This window comes from Dioscorea cayenensis, chromosome 1 (genome assembly GCF_009730915.1).
Source record: "Dioscorea cayenensis subsp. rotundata cultivar TDr96_F1 chromosome 1, TDr96_F1_v2_PseudoChromosome.rev07_lg8_w22 25.fasta, whole genome shotgun sequence".
Lineage (NCBI taxonomy): Eukaryota > Viridiplantae > Streptophyta > Magnoliopsida > Dioscoreales > Dioscoreaceae > Dioscorea > Dioscorea cayenensis.
This window is the reverse complement of record NC_052471.1, coordinates 130,904-150,942: the sequence shown is the minus strand read 5'-3', so window position 1 is coordinate 150,942 and position 20,039 is coordinate 130,904. Positions and strand designations below refer to the sequence as shown.

General features: G+C 39.2%; 4 protein-coding genes across 4 annotated transcripts; 1 reads left to right on the top strand and 3 right to left on the bottom strand.

Annotated features, from left to right (window-relative positions):
• Positions 1-356: 356 nt before the first annotated feature.
• Positions 357-1,582, top strand: LOC120263185 (protein CDI-like). The gene is made up of 2 exons (XM_039271075.1): positions 357-985; positions 1,125-1,582. Exons 1-2 carry the CDS (start codon positions 462-464, stop codon positions 1,393-1,395), a joined length of 795 nt encoding a protein of 264 aa, XP_039127009.1. The 5' UTR covers positions 357-461; the 3' UTR covers positions 1,396-1,582.
• Positions 1,583-4,469: 2,887 nt separating this feature from the next.
• LOC120263548 (subtilisin-like protease) lies at positions 4,470-7,083 on the bottom strand. Its single transcript, XM_039271502.1, has one exon. It carries the CDS (start codon positions 7,049-7,051, stop codon positions 4,643-4,645), a length of 2,409 nt encoding a protein of 802 aa, XP_039127436.1. The 5' UTR covers positions 7,052-7,083; the 3' UTR covers positions 4,470-4,642.
• Positions 7,084-10,977: 3,894 nt separating this feature from the next.
• LOC120262027 (pentatricopeptide repeat-containing protein At4g02750-like) lies at positions 10,978-12,816 on the bottom strand. The gene has a single exon (XM_039270065.1). The coding sequence runs from the start codon at positions 12,814-12,816 to the stop codon at positions 10,978-10,980; it is 1,839 nt and encodes a 612-aa protein (XP_039125999.1).
• Positions 12,817-13,189: 373 nt separating this feature from the next.
• On the bottom strand, positions 13,190-16,207 carry LOC120279424 (pre-mRNA-splicing factor syf2). The gene is made up of 6 exons (XM_039286386.1): positions 15,973-16,207; positions 15,709-15,843; positions 15,074-15,264; positions 14,746-14,986; positions 13,729-13,865; positions 13,190-13,641 (listed from the first exon to the last, which is right to left on the bottom strand). Exons 1-6 carry the CDS (start codon positions 16,097-16,099, stop codon positions 13,414-13,416), a joined length of 1,059 nt encoding a protein of 352 aa, XP_039142320.1. The 5' UTR covers positions 16,100-16,207; the 3' UTR covers positions 13,190-13,413.
• Between the last annotated feature and the right edge of the window lie 3,832 nt (positions 16,208-20,039).

Genomic DNA, 20,039 nt, shown 5'->3' with positions numbered 1-20,039 from the left:
TACAAATATACAATCATGAAATTATTAATTATATATATATATATATAATAAATTAAGGCTGATAAAATTAAGCAAAGCATCCTTTTTTTTTTTAACGTATAGATATTATAGTAAAGCAGCAGACTAATAAGAATCGTAACGCCTGCCTGCCTGTCCTGCTATTTTACCTTTTCATTACTAATAATGTACATATCATTGAGAATAATGTATGACTGTAGATTCCACCAATTCCACATAATTAATCATCTTTATTTAAAATATGTTTTTTTTTTTGTTTTTTTGCTAATAATAATAATAATAATAATAATAAAAACAAACAAACAAACATTTGTCACGTGTATACACAAATACAGGCTTTATAAACACAAGGGCAGCAAGACTAAAAATGAACAGAATAGAATAGAGAAAAGCCATTGAAGGCAGGGGGAAATTTATTAAGAAACAACACCCCATCAATACTAATGGCCATGGACATGAACATTAACATGGAGTATCACTGTCCAATATTGAAGATATTTGTTGGTTATGACTCCAGAGAGGATGTGGCATACCAGGTGTGCCGGCACTCGTTGCTGAAGCATGCGTCAATTCCAGTAGAGGTGATCCCGCTGAAACAATCAGAGCTCCGAGAGATAGGGCTCTACACTCGTGAGCGTGGTCCAACAGAGAGCACTGAGTTCTCTTTCACCAGATTCCTCACACCGTACCTAGCCAGGTACCAAGGCTGGGCGGTATTCGTGGATTGTGACTTCCTGTTCCTCGCGGATGTGGCTGAGCTGATGCAATTGGCTGATAACAGATACGCACTCATGTGTGTCAAACATGAGTACCAGCCCAAGGAAGGAACCAAGATGGATGGTGTACTGCAGACCTCCTACCCACGCAAAAACTGGTCCTCAATGGTGCTCTACAACTGCCAGCATCCAAACAACCAAATACTCACTCCCCAACTTGTCAGTTCTCAGTCTGGTGCCTTCCTTCACAGGTACTACTACTTAATTACCTACATGCCTAAATATATATATATATATATATATATATATATATGCATTAATAATAATGCGCTGCGCTTGTATATATATATATATATATATATATATATATATATATATATATGTACGCAGGTTCATGTGGCTGGAGGACGAGGAGATTGGGTCAATCCCTTTCACTTGGAATTTCTTGGTTGGGCATAACAAGGTGGAGGAGAATGATCCCATGACAATCCCCAAGGCCATACACTACACTTGTGGGGGACCCTGGTTCGAGGCTTATAAAAACTGTGAGTTTGCTGACATCTGGTTGAAAGAGCTGGAGGAGCTGAAAACAGAAAAGCCAGAGATCAAATCAATTGAGCACAAGGAAATGATTAAGGGCAAGATGTTGGTTAAGGCTTAGTAAATGTGCATATTCCATCCATGCATCCATCCAAAGCGTATTTACCATCATTATTTGTTTTCAGTTAGTATTTACAGTCTGGAGTCTGGAGTCTGGAGTCTGGACTCTGGACCGCCTTCTCTTAAATTCTCATGCCCTTTGTACTGTTCTATATTGTTGTGGAATCCTAAGTGGTATCTATCATCAACTTTTGTGCTTCCTCGTTGTTCCTAAGCAAAGCACTGAATGCATTTACATTTACACCCCTAAAAATATATATATATATATATATATGAGCCGAAATAAGTGAATGAAGGAAATTCACATCCCACTCTGGATCTGCTCTTACCAAAGAGAAAATAAAGATGACACATGTCTACAATAGAGAAGTTGATTTGTTGCACCCGGAGACCAAGAAATCTCATCAATCACTTTTTTTTTTCTTTCTATTTTTGACAATAGTTGATATAACCACCTCCATTTAAAAGTTTGTCAATCATTCACTTTTTTTTAGACAATAGTTGATAAGCGCACCTTTAAAGGGTTTATCAATCATTGTTTGTCAATCATAATCACTTTTTTTTTTTTTTGAAGTAACAATCATAATCACTTCAATAAAAATTTCAAAGCATCTAAATATATATATATATTTTTTTTTAATTCTTCCATGTTCCTTGTGTCAAGTCTACTTTCCAGGTCACAAATATTTTCCGAGGGACAAATAGGGAAAACATGCAGAAAAAGGGAGATTGTACAAACACAAAATTTGCAACAGTCCACGCAAAAGAAAACATGATAAAAGCTTGGGTGGGGGATGATATAATGGATTGATGGCGAATTGATAGTGATCAATATTCCTACAACATTTGGGAACTACAACTCCTTGAATTTTGAGTTCATCGCCACCTTCTGTTCTTATTAGTTCTGCAACAATAGCAACAATAACACCTTCAATGACCTCCTTCAGTTTCGCAACCTCTCGGACCCGACACAATGATCAGCAAGGCCTTTCTCGGCCTTTGAATATCCCATTTGGGCCACAAGAAATGGAAAGGTCCTGCTCAGAAGATTCTAGCTAGCCACTGAATGCGGATGACCACTTCGGTTCATTTGGGCCACAGGAACGTTCACTCTTAATTTGCTTCTCTACTATTGTTTCATCTGGTTGTTCAAGTTGATTTTTTATATCACCTCCAGCTTGATATACATATCTGGAGCCAGATTCTGAGAAACAAAAGGAACCAGAGCTGTTTGAGTAGTGTAATGGCCTTGGAGGAAGCTCAAGGCGATCTAGTGATCATGCCCACGGGCCAGCAGCATTTTCTTTACTCAATTCTAATGGTTGGATTGTCACTAGTGGAAGGTAAAGTTTTTGCATCTTTACCGCTGGGCTACTGGTGCTAGCTTTGCCACTTCATCTGAAATAGATCAGCGTGCCATTATACAATTTGAACAGCATAATATATAGTCTCACGGAGCAAGCAAAAGCATGTTGTTGCACTTGTCCGCTTCAGGCAACTAAGCTATGAAAAGTTTTAGATGGTTTGGATCACTTGTCATGCAACATGTTCATGGGAGCAGTACACAATATATATGCCTGCACATACACAGCTAAAATTTCATCATATATACTACTTGCCTAGCATGTTTACCTAGGCAAAAAAGCACACAAGATAAATGACAACGTAATTTAGGCCAGCACCAAACACAATATATCTATAGACGTTCAAGAAGCTTCAGAACAAGGCATATTAATATTAAAAGAAAGCACTTCGTGGATAAGAATATTGTTCAAGAAAAGATAATTCAACAGGCATTCCACAGCCTTGAGAAACCATGAAAACATAAGCATCATTCTGGAAATCATCGTCTACCAGTAGAAGGAATTGAAGAAAGAAACCATAATGACATTAAGAAAAAAATGTCTACAGATATGCATATGACTCATAAAAACCTGAAGTTCTAGTTGATCAGGCAAGCTAAAGATATGAAAGCAAGAGAATAACACAAACGAAGAATTAAAGTAAACAGAATGTCAATGCAAAATATTAGCATATGACATCTTGGTAACAATTCACATATGTCCATATAGCAGATCAGTTGGCAACGTGTGGATTTACTTTTAAGTGGAAAGACCATTTGAAAAATTCTTTAAAATTATTATTTTTTTTTTTTAAAAAAAACCTTAAATTTTCTAACTTAAAAGATAAAAAAACTAAATATTTGACAACCAATGACGAATATTACAAACATATGAAAATATAATAATTTAATTTTCCAATTTACCAAATAAAGAAACTAAAGTTTGTTCACCACTTATGAGTTCCATGATCAAATACGATTTTTGTAATAGTAAACAGCAAGGAGCTGCACCTGAAAGGAAATGGTGACATCCCCCGTCATTTCGAGACAAAGGAAACGTACATGTTTGGATGCTCCCGTCCTTTGGCTTGTTGCAAGATGTGTTTTTTATTTTTTTATTTTTTTATTTTTTTAAAAAAGTGGATAAACCACGTTCATTAAAAAGAAGAAAGAACAAAGCACAGGAGTACAACCCAAGAGCCAAGGCTCACAACAAAAAACAGACACCACCAGAAGTGGTAAAATCAAACAACAGAACATAAAAAAACACACCACAGAAAATCCCCTAAAAAAAAAGACCTTTAGGGGAAGAGAAATACAAATATATTTTTTTATCTAGTACGGTTGCAATTCAAAAGTGTTAGAAAAGACACAATATGGTACTTCTCTGTTTTTAAAAAAAGCAAAACTGCAAATTATCAAGTGAGTTAACAAGATTATTGATTTTATGTTTACACTATATTCAATAACATAATTCAAAAAACTGTTAAAATGTTTTGAAGAAAATTAAAGATATTTGATGATCATTGTTATCTTATTTAATCTTAGGGGAAAATTTTAATTAAAAAAGTAATATGATGATAAAATTACGTCCAATTCATGTATGTATGTATAAACATACGACTGGGTGTAGTTTGACCTGACATGTTCAGGCTCACGAGGTTTTTTTTCTCTCTCATTTGATTTGTTGTATGAAGCTCCGCGTAATTAACCTTAGTATGCTTTCTCTACTGTTGATTAAAATTATTATTTATTTAAAAGTTTAGATATAACAACCCAAGAAACACTGGAAATTAAGTGATACCGACCATAACCATGACCTTACACAAAACACTGGAAATTAATGATCGTGGAGATAGAAGCCCGGCCAACTTCGGAGAGTTTGGTTATTAATTACCATACAGATTTATATATAAATGGTTGATTGCTTGGCAGCCATGACAGAGCTCCCCGACAAAGACGACGATGAGGAGGGCACAACCAGTAATGGGCTGCGCAAGGCCACTTGATTAGTTCCCGAACTCCACGTCAACGAGCCCACTCTGTTAGACGAGGCGTCTGCTGTTCCCTGAAATTGGACGGTGAACTTCTCAACTTTGTGCGAGGCCGTGAAACTCAATGTGTCAGGTTCAACAATGACCTTCACTCCAGGTGGTGGTGTCACATTGACCTTGTACAAGGATACAGCCTGCCCGACATTCGTGACGAACCTAGTTGCATTAGCCCACCCCTTAGAATCCAAGACCACAGTGATGGACGGATAGTTGAGGTCCACTTCAGCTGGGTAACTTGAGCAACTGACCGAGCTGCGCACGACTGCGCTGACCTGCTTGTCGTCGTAGCCAAGGCCGCAGAGGTAAGCGATGTACTCCTGAGGGCCGATATCAAAGACAAGCCCTGGGTCGGACGCTTTTGTTGGATTCACATGGCCCACACCAGTAGCAAACAGGTTGTACGGTCGCAGCAACTGGTCCCCGATAAGTTGTCCATCACTTCCAGTTACGTCAGATGATGTCATGATGGCAGATTTGATCATCGCCGGTGACCATTTTGGATGCACTGCCCTGAGCAGTGCCGCGATGCCACTTAAGTGCGGTGTGGACATGGACGTGCCGGATATCACGTTGAATGGGTTTGACTCACCAACAGGTCCCACTGGGAATGGCCATGCTGCGAGAACGTTGACACCGGGTCCGATGATGTCGGGCTTCAAGATGTTTGGGCTGGCCTGGCTGGGTCCGCGTGAAGAGAAGTAGGCAACGATGGGAGCAACAGGTGGAGCTCCAAACAAAGTGCCTTTCGGGGTGATGGTTGCCACAGGGTTGGCGGTTAATGAGGCGGCAGATTTGATGTAAGCCTTAATTTGGGAGGCTGCTTCGTAGGTAACATGAGATGTTGGGATGACATGAGGTTCTGCGAGTGTGCTATAACCCATCTCCGGGAGGTTGGCTAGGATCATACCCACCCCACCAGCAGCTTTCACTGTGGAACCTTTGGCGACGCGTCCTATGCCGCCACCCATGTCACACACCACCACCTTCCCTCGCACGTTGACACCGGATAGGGTGCTGCAGGTGGCAGTTTGCCTTCTCCCTCCGGCGTACACTAAGGGAATCGGCGAGGTAGCCGGGAAAGGTATCCCTTGGTTGAGGGACTCTCCATCAAACTGTTGTCCGTTGCCGAGCGTGACGGTTGTTCTGATGCTCCTGTCCATGGTGCTCGCTCCCACGGTCAGAATCCACGGTGCCTCATTGGACAGTGTGCTGTCAGAAGGCCCGGAGTTGCCAGCAGCGCAACTAACAAAAACACCCTTCTGAATGGCCCCGAACGTCCCAATGGCTATCCCGTCCTGGTAGAATGGTAATGATTTTCCGCCGAGGGAGAGAGATAGAACATCTACCCCGTCACTGACGGCTGCATCGAGGCCGGCCATTATATCGCTTGTTGGACATCCATTTTCCGAGCAGACCTTGTAGATGGCTAGATGAGCACGCGGAGCCATCCCAACAGCCAAGCCCATGGCATTCCCATAAGCGCCAGCCCCTTCAACAAACCTCCCGGCAGCTGTGCCGGCGGTGTGCGTCCCATGTCCCTCAGAGTCGTAGGGTGGCTGGGTTACAACGTTTGTTGGAATGCCACGCATGGCATTTTGGCCACGAATGAAATTCCTTGCACCTATGAGCTTCTTGTTGCAGCCGGCCGGTGGCGGGAACTCGCAGTTGCCCTTCCATTTGGCGGGCGGGAACGGCATACCTTGGTCATTAAAGGAGGTGTGGTTTGGAGCGATGCCCGTGTCGAGCACGCCAATGATGATGCCGGCCCCATAGTTTGAAGCATCCCATAGACTGTGCTTTCCGTGATCCTCCAGACCGAGGAATGAAGAAGAGTAAGTGGTCTGGAGTGGGATGAGACGGTCAGGATACGCGAGGAGGAAGCCGTCCTTCTCCTTCATGGTAGAGAGCTCGTCCTCTGTTAGCCGGACAGCAAAACCGCTGGTTACGTGGTGGTAGGCGTAGAGCCACTCGGGCTCGCCGGAACCCAATAAAAGGCGTGCGGGCAAGAAGGATTTGTACCATATTTCCCGCTCAGCATCAGCATCAGCATCGGAAGAGCTTGTGGCTGCAAGACCAGGTGGTTGTTGGACATGGACTATGTAGGTCTGGAGGTTTGCGATGTTTGCTGTTGAGTGTGCCATAGCTAAAAGAAAGCCATGGCAACTAGCACTAGTACTGTAGTAGTTAACTAGGACGAGGAGAAAGAAGGAGAAAAAGGGTACTGGAATATACCTAGGCTGCATGGTGTACTTGGCATTCATGAAAAGCCAGGCCGTCCTAACTAATAACTATAGTCCTTTGATACAAGTATTTATAGCACTGAGTGGAGGACTATATATATATATATATATGCTACCTAGCTAGCTAGCTAGAAGGGTTAATTTTCACTTCTCACTTTGTTTTTTTTTTTTTCCCTTCAAAATTAAAACTACTTAGTATAAAATTAATGATTGAGTACCGTGAAGTCCAAGTACTTTCCATTATCGCTGGTCGATCGGGATCCTCTTTTGTTGTCCAGTTCATGAGCACAATAAGTGATTTTATTAATTTTTTTTATGAAGACTTAAAAATAAAGATCAATCAGTACTTGCACTCATAATTAATTAAAGTGCCAATTCAAGACAGGCATGCCGTTTAGTTTTTTATTAATTGTTCAACTCTATATATCTATCAATCATCTTGTCGAGATCTCACACATATATATAATAAGTTGCTTCCTCTAGAGCTTATCCATTCCACATCATCTGATCAAAGTGGACTTTCCTAATTAATTCCAGACTCCATCTCCAAACTTCTATTCAAGCTTGATGCGTGAAGCTCATTCTTTTATATATTATGACAACATCCTATCAAGCTACCTGCCCATTAAGTGCTCGCATTCTGCATTGACTATTGATTACTGAACTTTATTTATAAATGGCCTGACCATGAGATGAGAGTTGTTAATAGCTTATAATTAACTTAATATACGACGAAGTTCGTAGCAGCTGAAATGTCGTGATCCAAGAAACTTACATTTGTTAGTTTTCTACTATATATCAACTACTAATTAATTATTAGTGCCATATGTACGTGTATCTAAGCACATGTTTTGGAATTTTTGGGAAAGAGGAGTGGGCGAACCAACTAGAGCCTGCGCGTGCAGACAGTTCGTGAACAAGTGGGGACAGGCCAGTCCACGTGGTACCGAAACCACCTGTACACAACTACTATTCACAACTCCAAAAAATGTGCCCTCAACCGAGAATCGAACTCTCACCACTCGGTGAGAGCTCTATTGGCGACCCGTGTACCAATAGACCTAAAAGTCGTTGGCTGACTCTTTAATTTTCTCTTTATAAGATCCGTACTTATCAACTTGTTCGTTTATATTGCCTCTCGCGTTCGGGTGACATAACACATGGTTTAACGAGTCTCTCCATTTCACAGCTACTTAACCGTTGAATACCAACGCTAGACAAAAGCCACGACGCGTTGGTTTGAATAAGAATTTTTTTTTTAATTTCTTATTTTTATTTTAAAAAAATTCAATGATGATCGATTGACAATTATAAATAATAAGTTCGAGAACCACTCCTTATACATCCAATTTTTTTTCTTTTTTTTAAAATATGGATAAATCACAGTCATTAAAACAAGAAAAGTACAACAAATATCCATGCAATCAGCGTGGAGGAAACAAATTAAAGAAGCACCATTCATGGCATTAGCTATGGTAAAACAACACAAGCCAACAACAACAATACAAAAAAAATAACGAGAAAAAAAAGCTCTCTCCCGAAAGCATCCTAGCCCGTGCTCTAACCCTGCATCACCTTAGACGCCGGGACCCTATTGGCCTTCACATCATGAGGTCTCAGAAACTCCAAGCTACGACAGATAGTCACCATGGAATCTTTTAGCTTCACTCTAGTTTTTTTGAGACATAAGAGACCATAAAAAAAAACATATGATCAATTTTCAATATAAGAGTATGAGCATGCTAAAACACTATTGTTAGGCAAGAAAAAAAATTGATTGCACATAATTTTTTCTAAGCTAAAGAAATATCAATTGGAATTCACTTAGAAAAAAAAATTATGACTATTATTTTTTATATAAAAAAAAATATTTACTACTAAGTTGAAGACTTCTTTTTCATTAGAATATGGGTGTTTTATAATATATATATATATATATATATATATATATATATATTGCACGCTCTCATGGATAATAGATTTTTTTTATATATATAAAAGTGGACAAATAAGGATGTCATGCACACCGTCAAAAATTGATCTTACGATTAATGTGCATTTTTTTTTTGAAAATGTGGATAAACCACTTAAATTAAAGCAAAAGAAGGCACAACAAGCCACATTCTCCCAACAGTAATTAGTAAAAGCAGCGTAACACTAGATGTGGTACAGCTGCACAACACAAAACAAAAAGCAAAAACAAAGATACATGGGGAACATGCCTCCCCAAGCCCTCAGCAAAAACTACTCAGAAGACAAGAGCTGCGCCTCCGCGGCAGGAGTAGCATCCGACCCGACCTCAGAAGTGGCCCCTACTGATTGAGAACCGATGAACTCCAAACTGTGACTGATACTCTTCATGGGCTCCTCAAGCTTCCCAATGAAGTTAACTGTGTAATTTGCGAACCAAGACAAAAGCATGCGATCAATCTTGAGAATAATAGTGTAGATAGGCACAACATTGGCATTAAATATAATATCATTCCTAACAAGCCAAACATTCCACACAAGGGCTTTAACAAGTAAATCACAGAAGTCTCTAACAGCAGGCTGCACAGCCAACCTCCAAGGACCCCAAAGGCTGTACATCAGCCCTGGAGGTTCTGGACGCCGAAACAGATGAGTAAAGTAATCCCATATCCGCCTAGTGAAAGAACAGGTAAGGAAAAGGTGGTCGACCGTTTCAATGTCGGAGTGACACATGACACAAGTGGCAGTAGGAAGTTTATTACATTTTCTTAAGACAAGATTCTCCAAGGAAAGAATTTTGTTCTTCCACGCAAGCCAGTTAAAGAGATTGATCTTTCTTGGACAAGCGCGATGCCAAAAGAACTTTGCCACCGGACATCTGGTCCCCCCATCGATGAGAAAGTTGTAGAAAGATTTAACAGAGAACGTCCCATTCCCCGTCAACGACCAACGTTTCTTGTCCTCCCCTCTCAGACCCTGAGCGCGCAGACGGTCTCTAAGATACAAGGAAGCCTCATTCACATTAAAAGGGGTATTTTCAAGCAAAAAAGCCAGCTCTTGCACAGTACCATTGTGGAGTGGATTATCACGAAACTCCCCCGGCCACAAATTCATAGGAGCTAAACCATTGAACCAACGGTCCTTCCAAAAAAGGGTCGTATCTCCGGAGCTTACCTCATGGGAAATACAACTCCTGAAGGCCGGGATACAGTTAGAGACACCCCTCCAAAAGAACGAAATCCTCCCAGATGGCCTATGCGAGAGATTCCATCGCGATAACCCATAGTTGAATTGTACAACCTTCGCCCACCCCAATCTGGGCCCAACAGAAATTTTCAAAGCCATTTAGCCAGTAATGCCAAATTAAAGGTGTTCAAATCCAGGATACCCCAACCCCCTTGATCCCTGGGGCGACATAAAGCTTTCCAACCAACCAATCGGCATTTTGGATGTCCAATATCTGGTCCAGTCCATAAGAAGTCACGCCTGATGCGATCCAAAGTCTTAATAACCCAGCAAGGCAACCTAAAAATAGACATCCAAAACGTCGGCAAGGCGGACAGAACAGAATTCACCATAATTAGGCGGCCCCCTAACGATAAATGTGCATTTACTCGACAAATACGGGGATTAAATTATAAACCCACTCTCACTGTTAGAAATCTTTTTCCACTACTGTCTCAAATGTGTTACTAACCTTAGTAATAAAAATGCATATAAAACACATTACATTGAGGTAAGTCTTACTATATCAAAGCCCTTTTGGTGGGGGAGGCACTTGTAAATCAATGAAATTTTTTAAATGATAATGTTATTAATATACAAAATATCAGTATGCGTACTGGAGACATTAATTCTCATGTAAAAGGGTGGGAAAAAAAGGCACGTCATCATGTTTGCAGGTGACCACTTTTAGTGTAGCGTGTATAAAACAAATATAAGCTATTCATGCCAAAAAAAAAAAAATTAATCAGTAGTTACATGTTCCCCTCCTCCATGATAATGGAAAGATTATCCAAGTGTTGATACAGTTGGTCAAATGATTGATGAGACTTATCATTAGACATAAAAGAGTGCATCCTACCATTCACTTCAATCCAACTACAGCCAGTCTCCTTCTTCACTCCGCGAGCTCTCATCAGAGCTCTGATACTTGTTGCATCCTGCCACATTCCTTTTGCCGCATAAATGTTAGCTAAGATAATGTACATCCCCCCATCAAGAGGTTGAGCCTGTAACACCCTCTGTGCAGCAACTTGTCCTAATTCCAAATTCCCATGGAATTTGCAAGCACTCAAAAGGGTCTCCCAGGCATTATTATTATTTGCCTGAGCAGCAGCATGACCATCATCATCATTATCATTATCAACCATGGTCATTCGGTTTACCAAATCATGAGCCTGATTCATCATTCCTGATCTGCCCAGGAGATCAACAACACAAGAAAAATGTTGGGGCCTGGGAATCAGCTTCCAATCCTTGTGCATTCTGATAAAGTATCTGCATCCTGCATCAACCAAGCCTCTGTGAGCACACGCTGATAACAGGCCCAAAAATGTCACATTGTCGGGAATGAAGCCAGCTCGAATCATCTCTTCAAAGAGCTCGAAGGCCTCTGCCGCAAATCCATGGTAAGCATAAGCTGCAATCATGGCATTCCATGAGATGGTGTCGTGTTTCAGCACGCACTTGAACACTTGATTGGCATCACCAAGCAATCCACAGCTGGAGTACATTGAGATCAAAGAGCTCATCACCAATGTGTGATCATGCTCATAACCAGCTCGCCACGCATAGAGGTGCAGCATTCTTCCCCACCCAAGAGCCACTAGTGAAGCACAAACGGATATAACCACAGCAAAAGTAACTTGGTCTGGACTAAATCCTTCCCTCAACATCTGGCGAAACATAACGAGAGCTTCCTCGCTTCGACATCCAGATATAAGTGTGTTCCATGAGGTCTCGCTTTTACACGGCATTCTGTCAAAGAAACTGCATGCTTTGGCTGTATCACCTTGCCGAACATGAGCCTGTAAAATTGTATTCCAAGAAACAACATCCCTCTGTGGCATCTCATCGAATAAGTGCATGGCATCCTCGATCATCCCGTGCTGAACCAAACCGCCTATCATCGTGTTCCATGCCATGACATCTCTAACTGGCATTTGTTCAAATAATCTTTTGGCGGGATCAATGTCTCCATTCTGTAGATACCCACGGATCAATGCGGTCCAGGAAATAGTGTCCTTCTCAGGAATCCCCTCAAACAAGAGTTTTGCACTTCCCATCCTCCCACTTCTGGAATAGCAAGTAATCATGGTGTTCCATGACACTAAGTTCTTTTCAGCCATCTGCGCGTACAGCTCCTCCGCATCCTTGTAGCGTCCTAGCTCCACATAGCCTGACAAAAAAGCGTTGTAAATTGCTGTAGCGCGTACAGGTGCTCGATCAAATAAGGCCCGTGCCTGAGGGACAAGTTTGTGTTGCAGATACCCCTGAATCATTATCGCCCATGAAGTGTTGTTCCTCATTGGCATTTCATCAAACAGCAACCTTGCTGACGTAATGTCTCCCTTCTTCATACATCCCGAGATCATGGAATTCCAGCAAACAACGTTCTTTTCTGGGATTTTATTGAACAAAACTCTAGCTTCATCCAATCTTCCGAGCTTGCAATAGCCTGTCAGCAATGCCGTCCATGATACAATGTTCTTGCTGGGCATAACATCAAAGATCCTGAGCGCTTGCACGATCATATAGTTTCGAACATAGCCGGAGATCATACAATTCCAAGTGACCAGATTTCTGTGCGGCATTTCATCAAATAACTCGCGTGCCTGTCGCACATCACCGTGCCTGAAGCATTCGGTGATGGCAGAGTTCCACCAGAATATATCATTTCTCGGTGCTACGTAGCTGGCTTTTGTGCACAGGGACTTCAAGGAGAAAACTAGTGACCTTTTCCACAAAAATCGGGCCCAGGGTGTCATTTTTCATGTCAATCACTGCTAGAGTGAAGTTTATTCTACTCCCTGGGCACGGGAAGGCACAGGCATAACATGCAAGTCAAGCAGTTCTAAAGGAGACAACATCATAACCCATGCATGCACAAGATACTCAAATAAAATAGGAATAAGATCAGCAACTCTTGTGAAACATATCACACCCACATTCCACTATTTCTGGATAATCACAAACCCTGCTTTAGAACATATATTAAGAAAATAAACTAGAGCTCCAAAGATTTATGTGATCTATTTAGAAGTGTATACACATTCTTTTTAAAATAAGTGAAGATGATGAAGATGAGGAAGAAAGTATCGTCAGGCTGTCAAACAAGCCGTTCCATTACAGCCTATCATCAAACAGCTATATCATGATTCCAAGATTAAGTTGTACATAGCCATTGTGGCCTAATCAGGTAAAGCGGTTCCTCTTTCCAAATTGTTCTTGATCTCCAGTGTGTACTTGCCAAAGGCCCTTTCAATTTTCTTATTGAAATGTTCATTCCTGTCATTGATTGAATCAATGTCCTTCTCTTCATGGAACCGACGCCTTCTGCTGAAGGCTTTCCGCTTTGCATCCCTATCTTGAAGCTCCTTCACCATTCTATCTATATCATCCTCCGCAACCTTTGATACCTATCAGAGAGAAGATGCACAGGCAGGTGGGAATCCATAAGTGGTTCTGGTATGCTAAATCTTGACTAAAGCATAAGTTTGCGTTACCTTTCCATATTGAAGGCTAGAAGCATCACGATAAAACTCTGGATCCACTTCCTTTGCTTTATTGTATGCCTCCATGTCGCATTCTATGTTTTTTGTACGTTTCTTATAGGCGTCGTATAATGTTTTCTGATTAAAAACTGCCACAAAAGATGGTGCTTCTTAGAGAGAGAAAGAGAGAGAGCAAACTTTAATATGCAATAGCAGAGTCATAACAGAGCCAAATGCAACCTTGTTGACAGTTAACACTAGACCTTGTAGTACACAAAAGACTGACTATAAAGACCGCCCTCCATTCATAGAATTCAAGTTAAACAGGGAGGTGCAACTGTCATACTAGTATTTGGATCAAATCAAGTGGTCAACAATCTATAACTTCATGACATGAGAAACATGTTGAATAAGATCCTAATACCTTAAGCTAATCAAGAAACTTAAAAAATAAAATTCAAAAACTAAGGCACTCTAGCATTATATAATGACACCAAAATAAACGCCTTTCATTAAATATTGTATTGAATGAGGTTATCCAGTCTAGCTCAGGAAACACTCACTGCCTATCTTCCAAAATGGGTATGACATTACCATATGTCCATTGAATATAACAAAAGAAACCATGAAATTATCGAACCTGTACATGTTCAAGGACACCTCAATCCAATATATACAATTTTCATTTTCTTCATTCTAAGCTTGATAGTTTGCAAACTTCAATACATAATAATTCATCAAAGAACATTTAAACATTTCCTTTTAAGTTTCAAATGTTTATGAAATGACACCACAAACATTCTGCATACATCATGCAGCTTTCCTCCCCTTCTCATTATATTCATAGGCAAATGCATGAAACTCGTGAAAGGATTCTACAACCACAGAGCTTCTCTTATGACATGTTTCTTTAGCAAAACAAGTGAAACCACAAAATCTAATTAAAAAAAAAAGGTTTTCGTGCTCAGTTTGTGAACCAGAAAATAATGGAAAATAAGAAAAATGAATAACTTGAAATTTGAACATTACCATCCCAACCAAATGGTGCTGGATCTTTCTCCCACTTCTTATACTTTGCTTCAGCCATCTCTTGTGTATCAAGCATATATGCCTTTGACATTTCTAATCCATTTGAATCCAGTAGCTTCCCTATCTTCTTTTTTCTGTCCTCAAGCCACTTTTGTTTTGAGACACCCCTTGATTCAGGTGGAGCCTCCATTTTCTTTTTCTCTGCGACCATGGCCATTTGATTGGCTTTTCTTACTTCATTCTGTTAAAAAGTAGCAAACACAAAATTTGAATAAAAGAGATACATATATCAATTACTAAAGGAATTAAAAATGGCCATTACACTCACCATTTTAAGCCTCAGTTCAAACAACTTTTTCTGCCTTTCATCAAGTTGAGCATAGCCTAATTCAGCATCTTCAGGTCGCTTATCGCCATCATCATTTTGTTCACTCAGATTTGCTCTTTCATCAGATGAAGGTTCACTTTTATGAGCAGTTCCTAATGGGAGTAGCCCCTCATCTTCTGCTTCTTCTGCTTCTGCAAGAAGAACGATACTAATGAGAACGATATCTTCTAATAGTGAATAAATTGGCTGAGACATGTCCATTCTCTGATTGAAGACATGTATTTCAAATTGAGTATTTGACATCAAAATTATAGCTATATAAGTCCCTGCTATCATTCTATATGCACATTGTCCTGCGATCTACCTTAAAAATTCTCAAAGACCATGTCACATGAGATAAATTACACTACAGTACTATCGAAGCCCGTAAACCATGCAACAAAATAAGTAGTGATGGAAAAAAAAAAGGTCACAGAAGCGTTAAAAAAAAAAACCCCCCACAAAAATAAGACTAGCAAGTTTAAACATTTGATCATAAACTATCAGCAGAATGTAAGTATCAGCAAAACCTTCAAAAAACCCAAAATTTGTTCCTTTTTTTTTCTCAATGAGTACTTTATTGGAAAAGGAGAAACCTGAAGCATCTGTCTTATTTTGATTAACAGCCTCGGCAATCCTCCGGAAGCAATACTCGACGCACTCGTGGAAGGGATTGGACGCGTTTATGCACTTCGGGTGCACGGTGCGTTCCGCCGGTTCTCGATTTCTCCCTGTCACCCAAAAATACAAGTGCAAGAAGTAAACGAGATGGAATTTTTTTCTCGAGCGATCCGAGGTACAAGAAAACCAAAATTCGAAATGAAAATCATTGAGAAAACAGACAAAAGGGAGGGACAAACCAGTATATTGATGTTGTTCTTGGGCTTTAGCCTCAGCGATCTTGGAGAAGCAGTAGTCAAGGCAATTGTGGTAGGGATTGGAAGCATTGATACAGTCGGGGTGCACCTTGCGCTGGCTTCTCTCCATCCGTGAAAGAATGAAGCCTGATTTTGCGAGGAAGATCAAGGAGGAAAACAGAATTAGGGATTAGGGATTTGAGAAAGGGTGTGGCAATTGAGCCGACGGCATCTATGATTGGATTTGATTTTTTGGCCTCCCGATTCTTTCTCCGAGTTTAACTCGGTGAATCGCAAGCGATTTAACTCGAGATTCCTGAAGTTGATTCAGCCCACTACAAATGGGCTCTGGGCTTTTCATGCAGGTTTCATTGTTGTGCTCTTGTTGTTTATTTTATTTTTTTATTTATTTAAAAATATTATAAATTAGAATTTCTCTCTTCTTCTCTTTCTGCTCAGATTTGAATGATTTTTAAACTTTAGAGCGTGACAGTGCCTTGTGCTCTCTTGAGAATATAGCCATGCATATGTCTAGATTGCACGGCCCACCTCTGCAATGACTTTTTTTTTTAAAAATTTTAATAAATAGATAACCCACTACTCTGTTGAATCATTGATAAGATATATATATAATAGAAGTAAAAAATTTATTTTTTAAAAAGATTATTAAACAAAAAAATTATCTCTCTAGTGCTTTTTGATTAGAAAATTCTTTCTCATCTCCGATAAGCTTGCCGATAAGCTTGGTTATTGTGACATTATTGATTTTTTCTATGTATTGCAGTGTTATTTTATTTTATTTTTTTTTTGTCCTAGTTTGTTCTTAATTAATATTGCTTCTAGTTTGTTCTATTATTAGTGGAGCTATGTTTTTTTAAAACAATTATGTTTTTTTAAAAAAAAAAAACAATGTGGACAAGGCATCTTGTCTTGTGGAGCTATTTTTGTATATATATACATTGGTTTATTGGTTGAAACCATTTCATGAGTTATTTTGAAATCAGTTTTATGCAGATTGCATTTAAATTTATTGAATCTTAATTTAGAATTTACGGTAATCTGATTCTTAATAAAAACTATGATTTAATTTATTTAATAATCTTGTCACAGCAGTTAGACTTAATAACAGCACCAATTTATTAACTCTTTTCTGCAAATTAAGGTCATTGAAAACATTCTACCTAATTAAATATTCGAAGTCCAGCTTCACAGAGAATTTAACAGACAGAATGATCATCCAGGAACTGTTGAAGTAAGTACTCTGAGAAGGATTACTTAAGGGAAAAAGGATGATGAAACACAACTACGATAATAATAATAATAATAATAATAATAATAATAATAAAAGCATGGTTAATTACAAATGTTCAATTAATCCTTTGGAGGCAATGTTGAGTGCACTCATGGTAGGGATTTTGTGCATTCACGCACCTGGAGTCCACCTTCCTTTTCTCCCCGGTCTTGACACCCTCCTTGCGCTTCTCCATACTCACAACTGCATCGCATGCAATATATATATATATATATATTATAATCAGATCAAAAGTCAGTACTAAAGTTTTGAATGAAAATTAAATTGCCTGCCATTCAATTAATTGCTGAGGATTAAATTGATATATAATACGAATGATGATGAATTGCATGCAGTGCAGCAGATTAATTAATTAACGTGGTTAATTTACATTTACTGGCAGCTGGAGGAGTTTTAACAGAAGCTGTCATTCTGTGAGAACAGTAATCAGCACATTTGTGGTAGGGATTGGATGCATTGACACAAAGAGGGTTCACAACCCTTTGTTCTCCTTCACTACTCTCATCGCTATCAACTCCCTTGTTTCTCATTCCATTCTTCATCACTGCAGTGACTGCACCACCAATCACACAAACAAATCACTCAAGTATTGGACACAGCATGCATAACAAACTAATGCTCATCACAACCTTTTCATGCACATATATATATATGTATCACAAGAAATTTAAGGAAAACTTGAACATATATGCAAGCTTGAACCAAAAATGTCTTCATCTTTCTCATCTTACTTGATCAATTGAAAAAAATAAAATAAAAACAAAAGCAAAAAGAAAGAAAAGTTTGCATTAATTTTTATGAAGAAAGACCAAGTACCTAAGTTGATCCATCGGAGCCGGGATGGTTTGAGTCCTGATACTGGGGAGCTCCGGGCACAGTAATCAGCGCAAGTATGGTATGGATTGGAAGCATTAACACACACCGAAAGAATCCTTTTCTCCTTCTCCATCGTCTCCTCTGTTTGCAACTTGCAAAGCTTAATTTTGAACAATTCATTCAATTAGGCCTCATAATATACATATGGACTTTTACAACTCTTCTTTGGCGCGTTAGCCGGTCCAAACCGCCGTCCCTATGAAACGGGGGTATATATATATGTTTTACGTCAATGACAGGTATAGGATACCTTCTTTCTTTGAACCTTGAAAACTGAATCAATCAATAAATAAATAATAGTTTGTAAAAATTACACTTTGACAGTTCAAACATATTTGAAGAACGAACATAATGTATAAGAGTTCAGTCAACGAAAATGGGAAGATTGGAAGTGTCAATCTCAACACCATCAAAAGATTATCCCTTTGGAAACGACTCCAACCAAGAAAGCATGCAACAAAAATGTTCTAAAAGACTTGGCTTAGTCATAGACATGCATGATCGATATATATTAATCAATTTAGCGAGTGTTGCATGAGGGGAATGCAATGCATTGGTCGTCTCTTGAATGGTTCAATCTAGTGTTGTTTATTATCACGGGCCATGCCATTCCCGCAAATGAATTATATAAACCAGTAAGCCATCCAATTTTGACTATATATATATATATATATATATATATATATATATATATATATATACACTCACATATATTTGGAGACAAATCTTTGTTAATGCAATTGCTAGGAGAAGGATTATATTCCACATTCAGCAACAGATTAGATTACAATGTTTAATTTTCTGTATTAGTTGCATGCGTTTCTATTTCTGAAATGAATGCAGGGAATCAAAACTCATGGGAGGAGGATTGTTGATTGGTCCATGCATGATAAAGAAGGAAAATTTTGAGCGTGGTAGTGGGCGCCAGGCGCCATTGCCATTGAAACAGAAAGGTGAATAGAAAAGCCATACGACGACCAAAAGAAAAGATTGACCCCAACTATTAAGTTACTCCACATGCAAACAGTACCCAACGGAGGTCTTTTACTTTCAAGTCGAGTTCACCTTAGTTCTGTACCTTAAGGAATGCATGATAATTAGCTTCACCTTGCAATAATAAATAATTAGGAAGATACTTAATTATTTTGGTAATATTTAGTATCGAATGTGATTAATTAGTTTCACACCTTGCAGCAATAACATTTTACCTTCCATCTCAAGTCATAGTAGCAGTTGATGGTCATGGTGGGCAACATGCGCAGTATATAGACACTGTAATGAGAAGATTGTTACAAGTAAATATTTATTCTTTTATCAAAAAAATATCTGTGTAATTTGAGCACGCACTTCACGTTTGTCCAAGCATAACAGAACAAGACAGAAGAGACTCAGGAGGGGAATAACATCTGAACATACTTGCACAGTACTCTGCGAAATTAACCACTCTAACTGCCAAAGAAAGAAAGCAGAAATAAATGTATATAAATATCAGACCCTTTTGTCTCTCAGTCAGTACTATTTGGTGCTTCTGAATGTAAGAGTTGCAAGAGATTGAACCTCCTCCCCTCTTGGCCTCTGCTCAAGAATTCTGTTTTAGTTTCCTCCAACATTTTATCAATTTATCTAAGCTTTGTCTCTTCCATAGGTGGAAAATTTTAAACTCTATTCGTCCAGTTTTGAATGTGAGAATTGGAGGCGATCAAACCCAAAGCTTATTTATTGACTCTGATGGGTTGGGTTTGGTTTCCTCCAATGTCTCATCTTCAACTGTCAGGCAATTTCCAGTTCCATATTATCATTGAGCTTCGGTTTTAATTAATAAATTTGATTCGTTTAGTGTCTGCTAACTTGAAACCAGTGAAAGATTTTTTTTTTTTCCTTG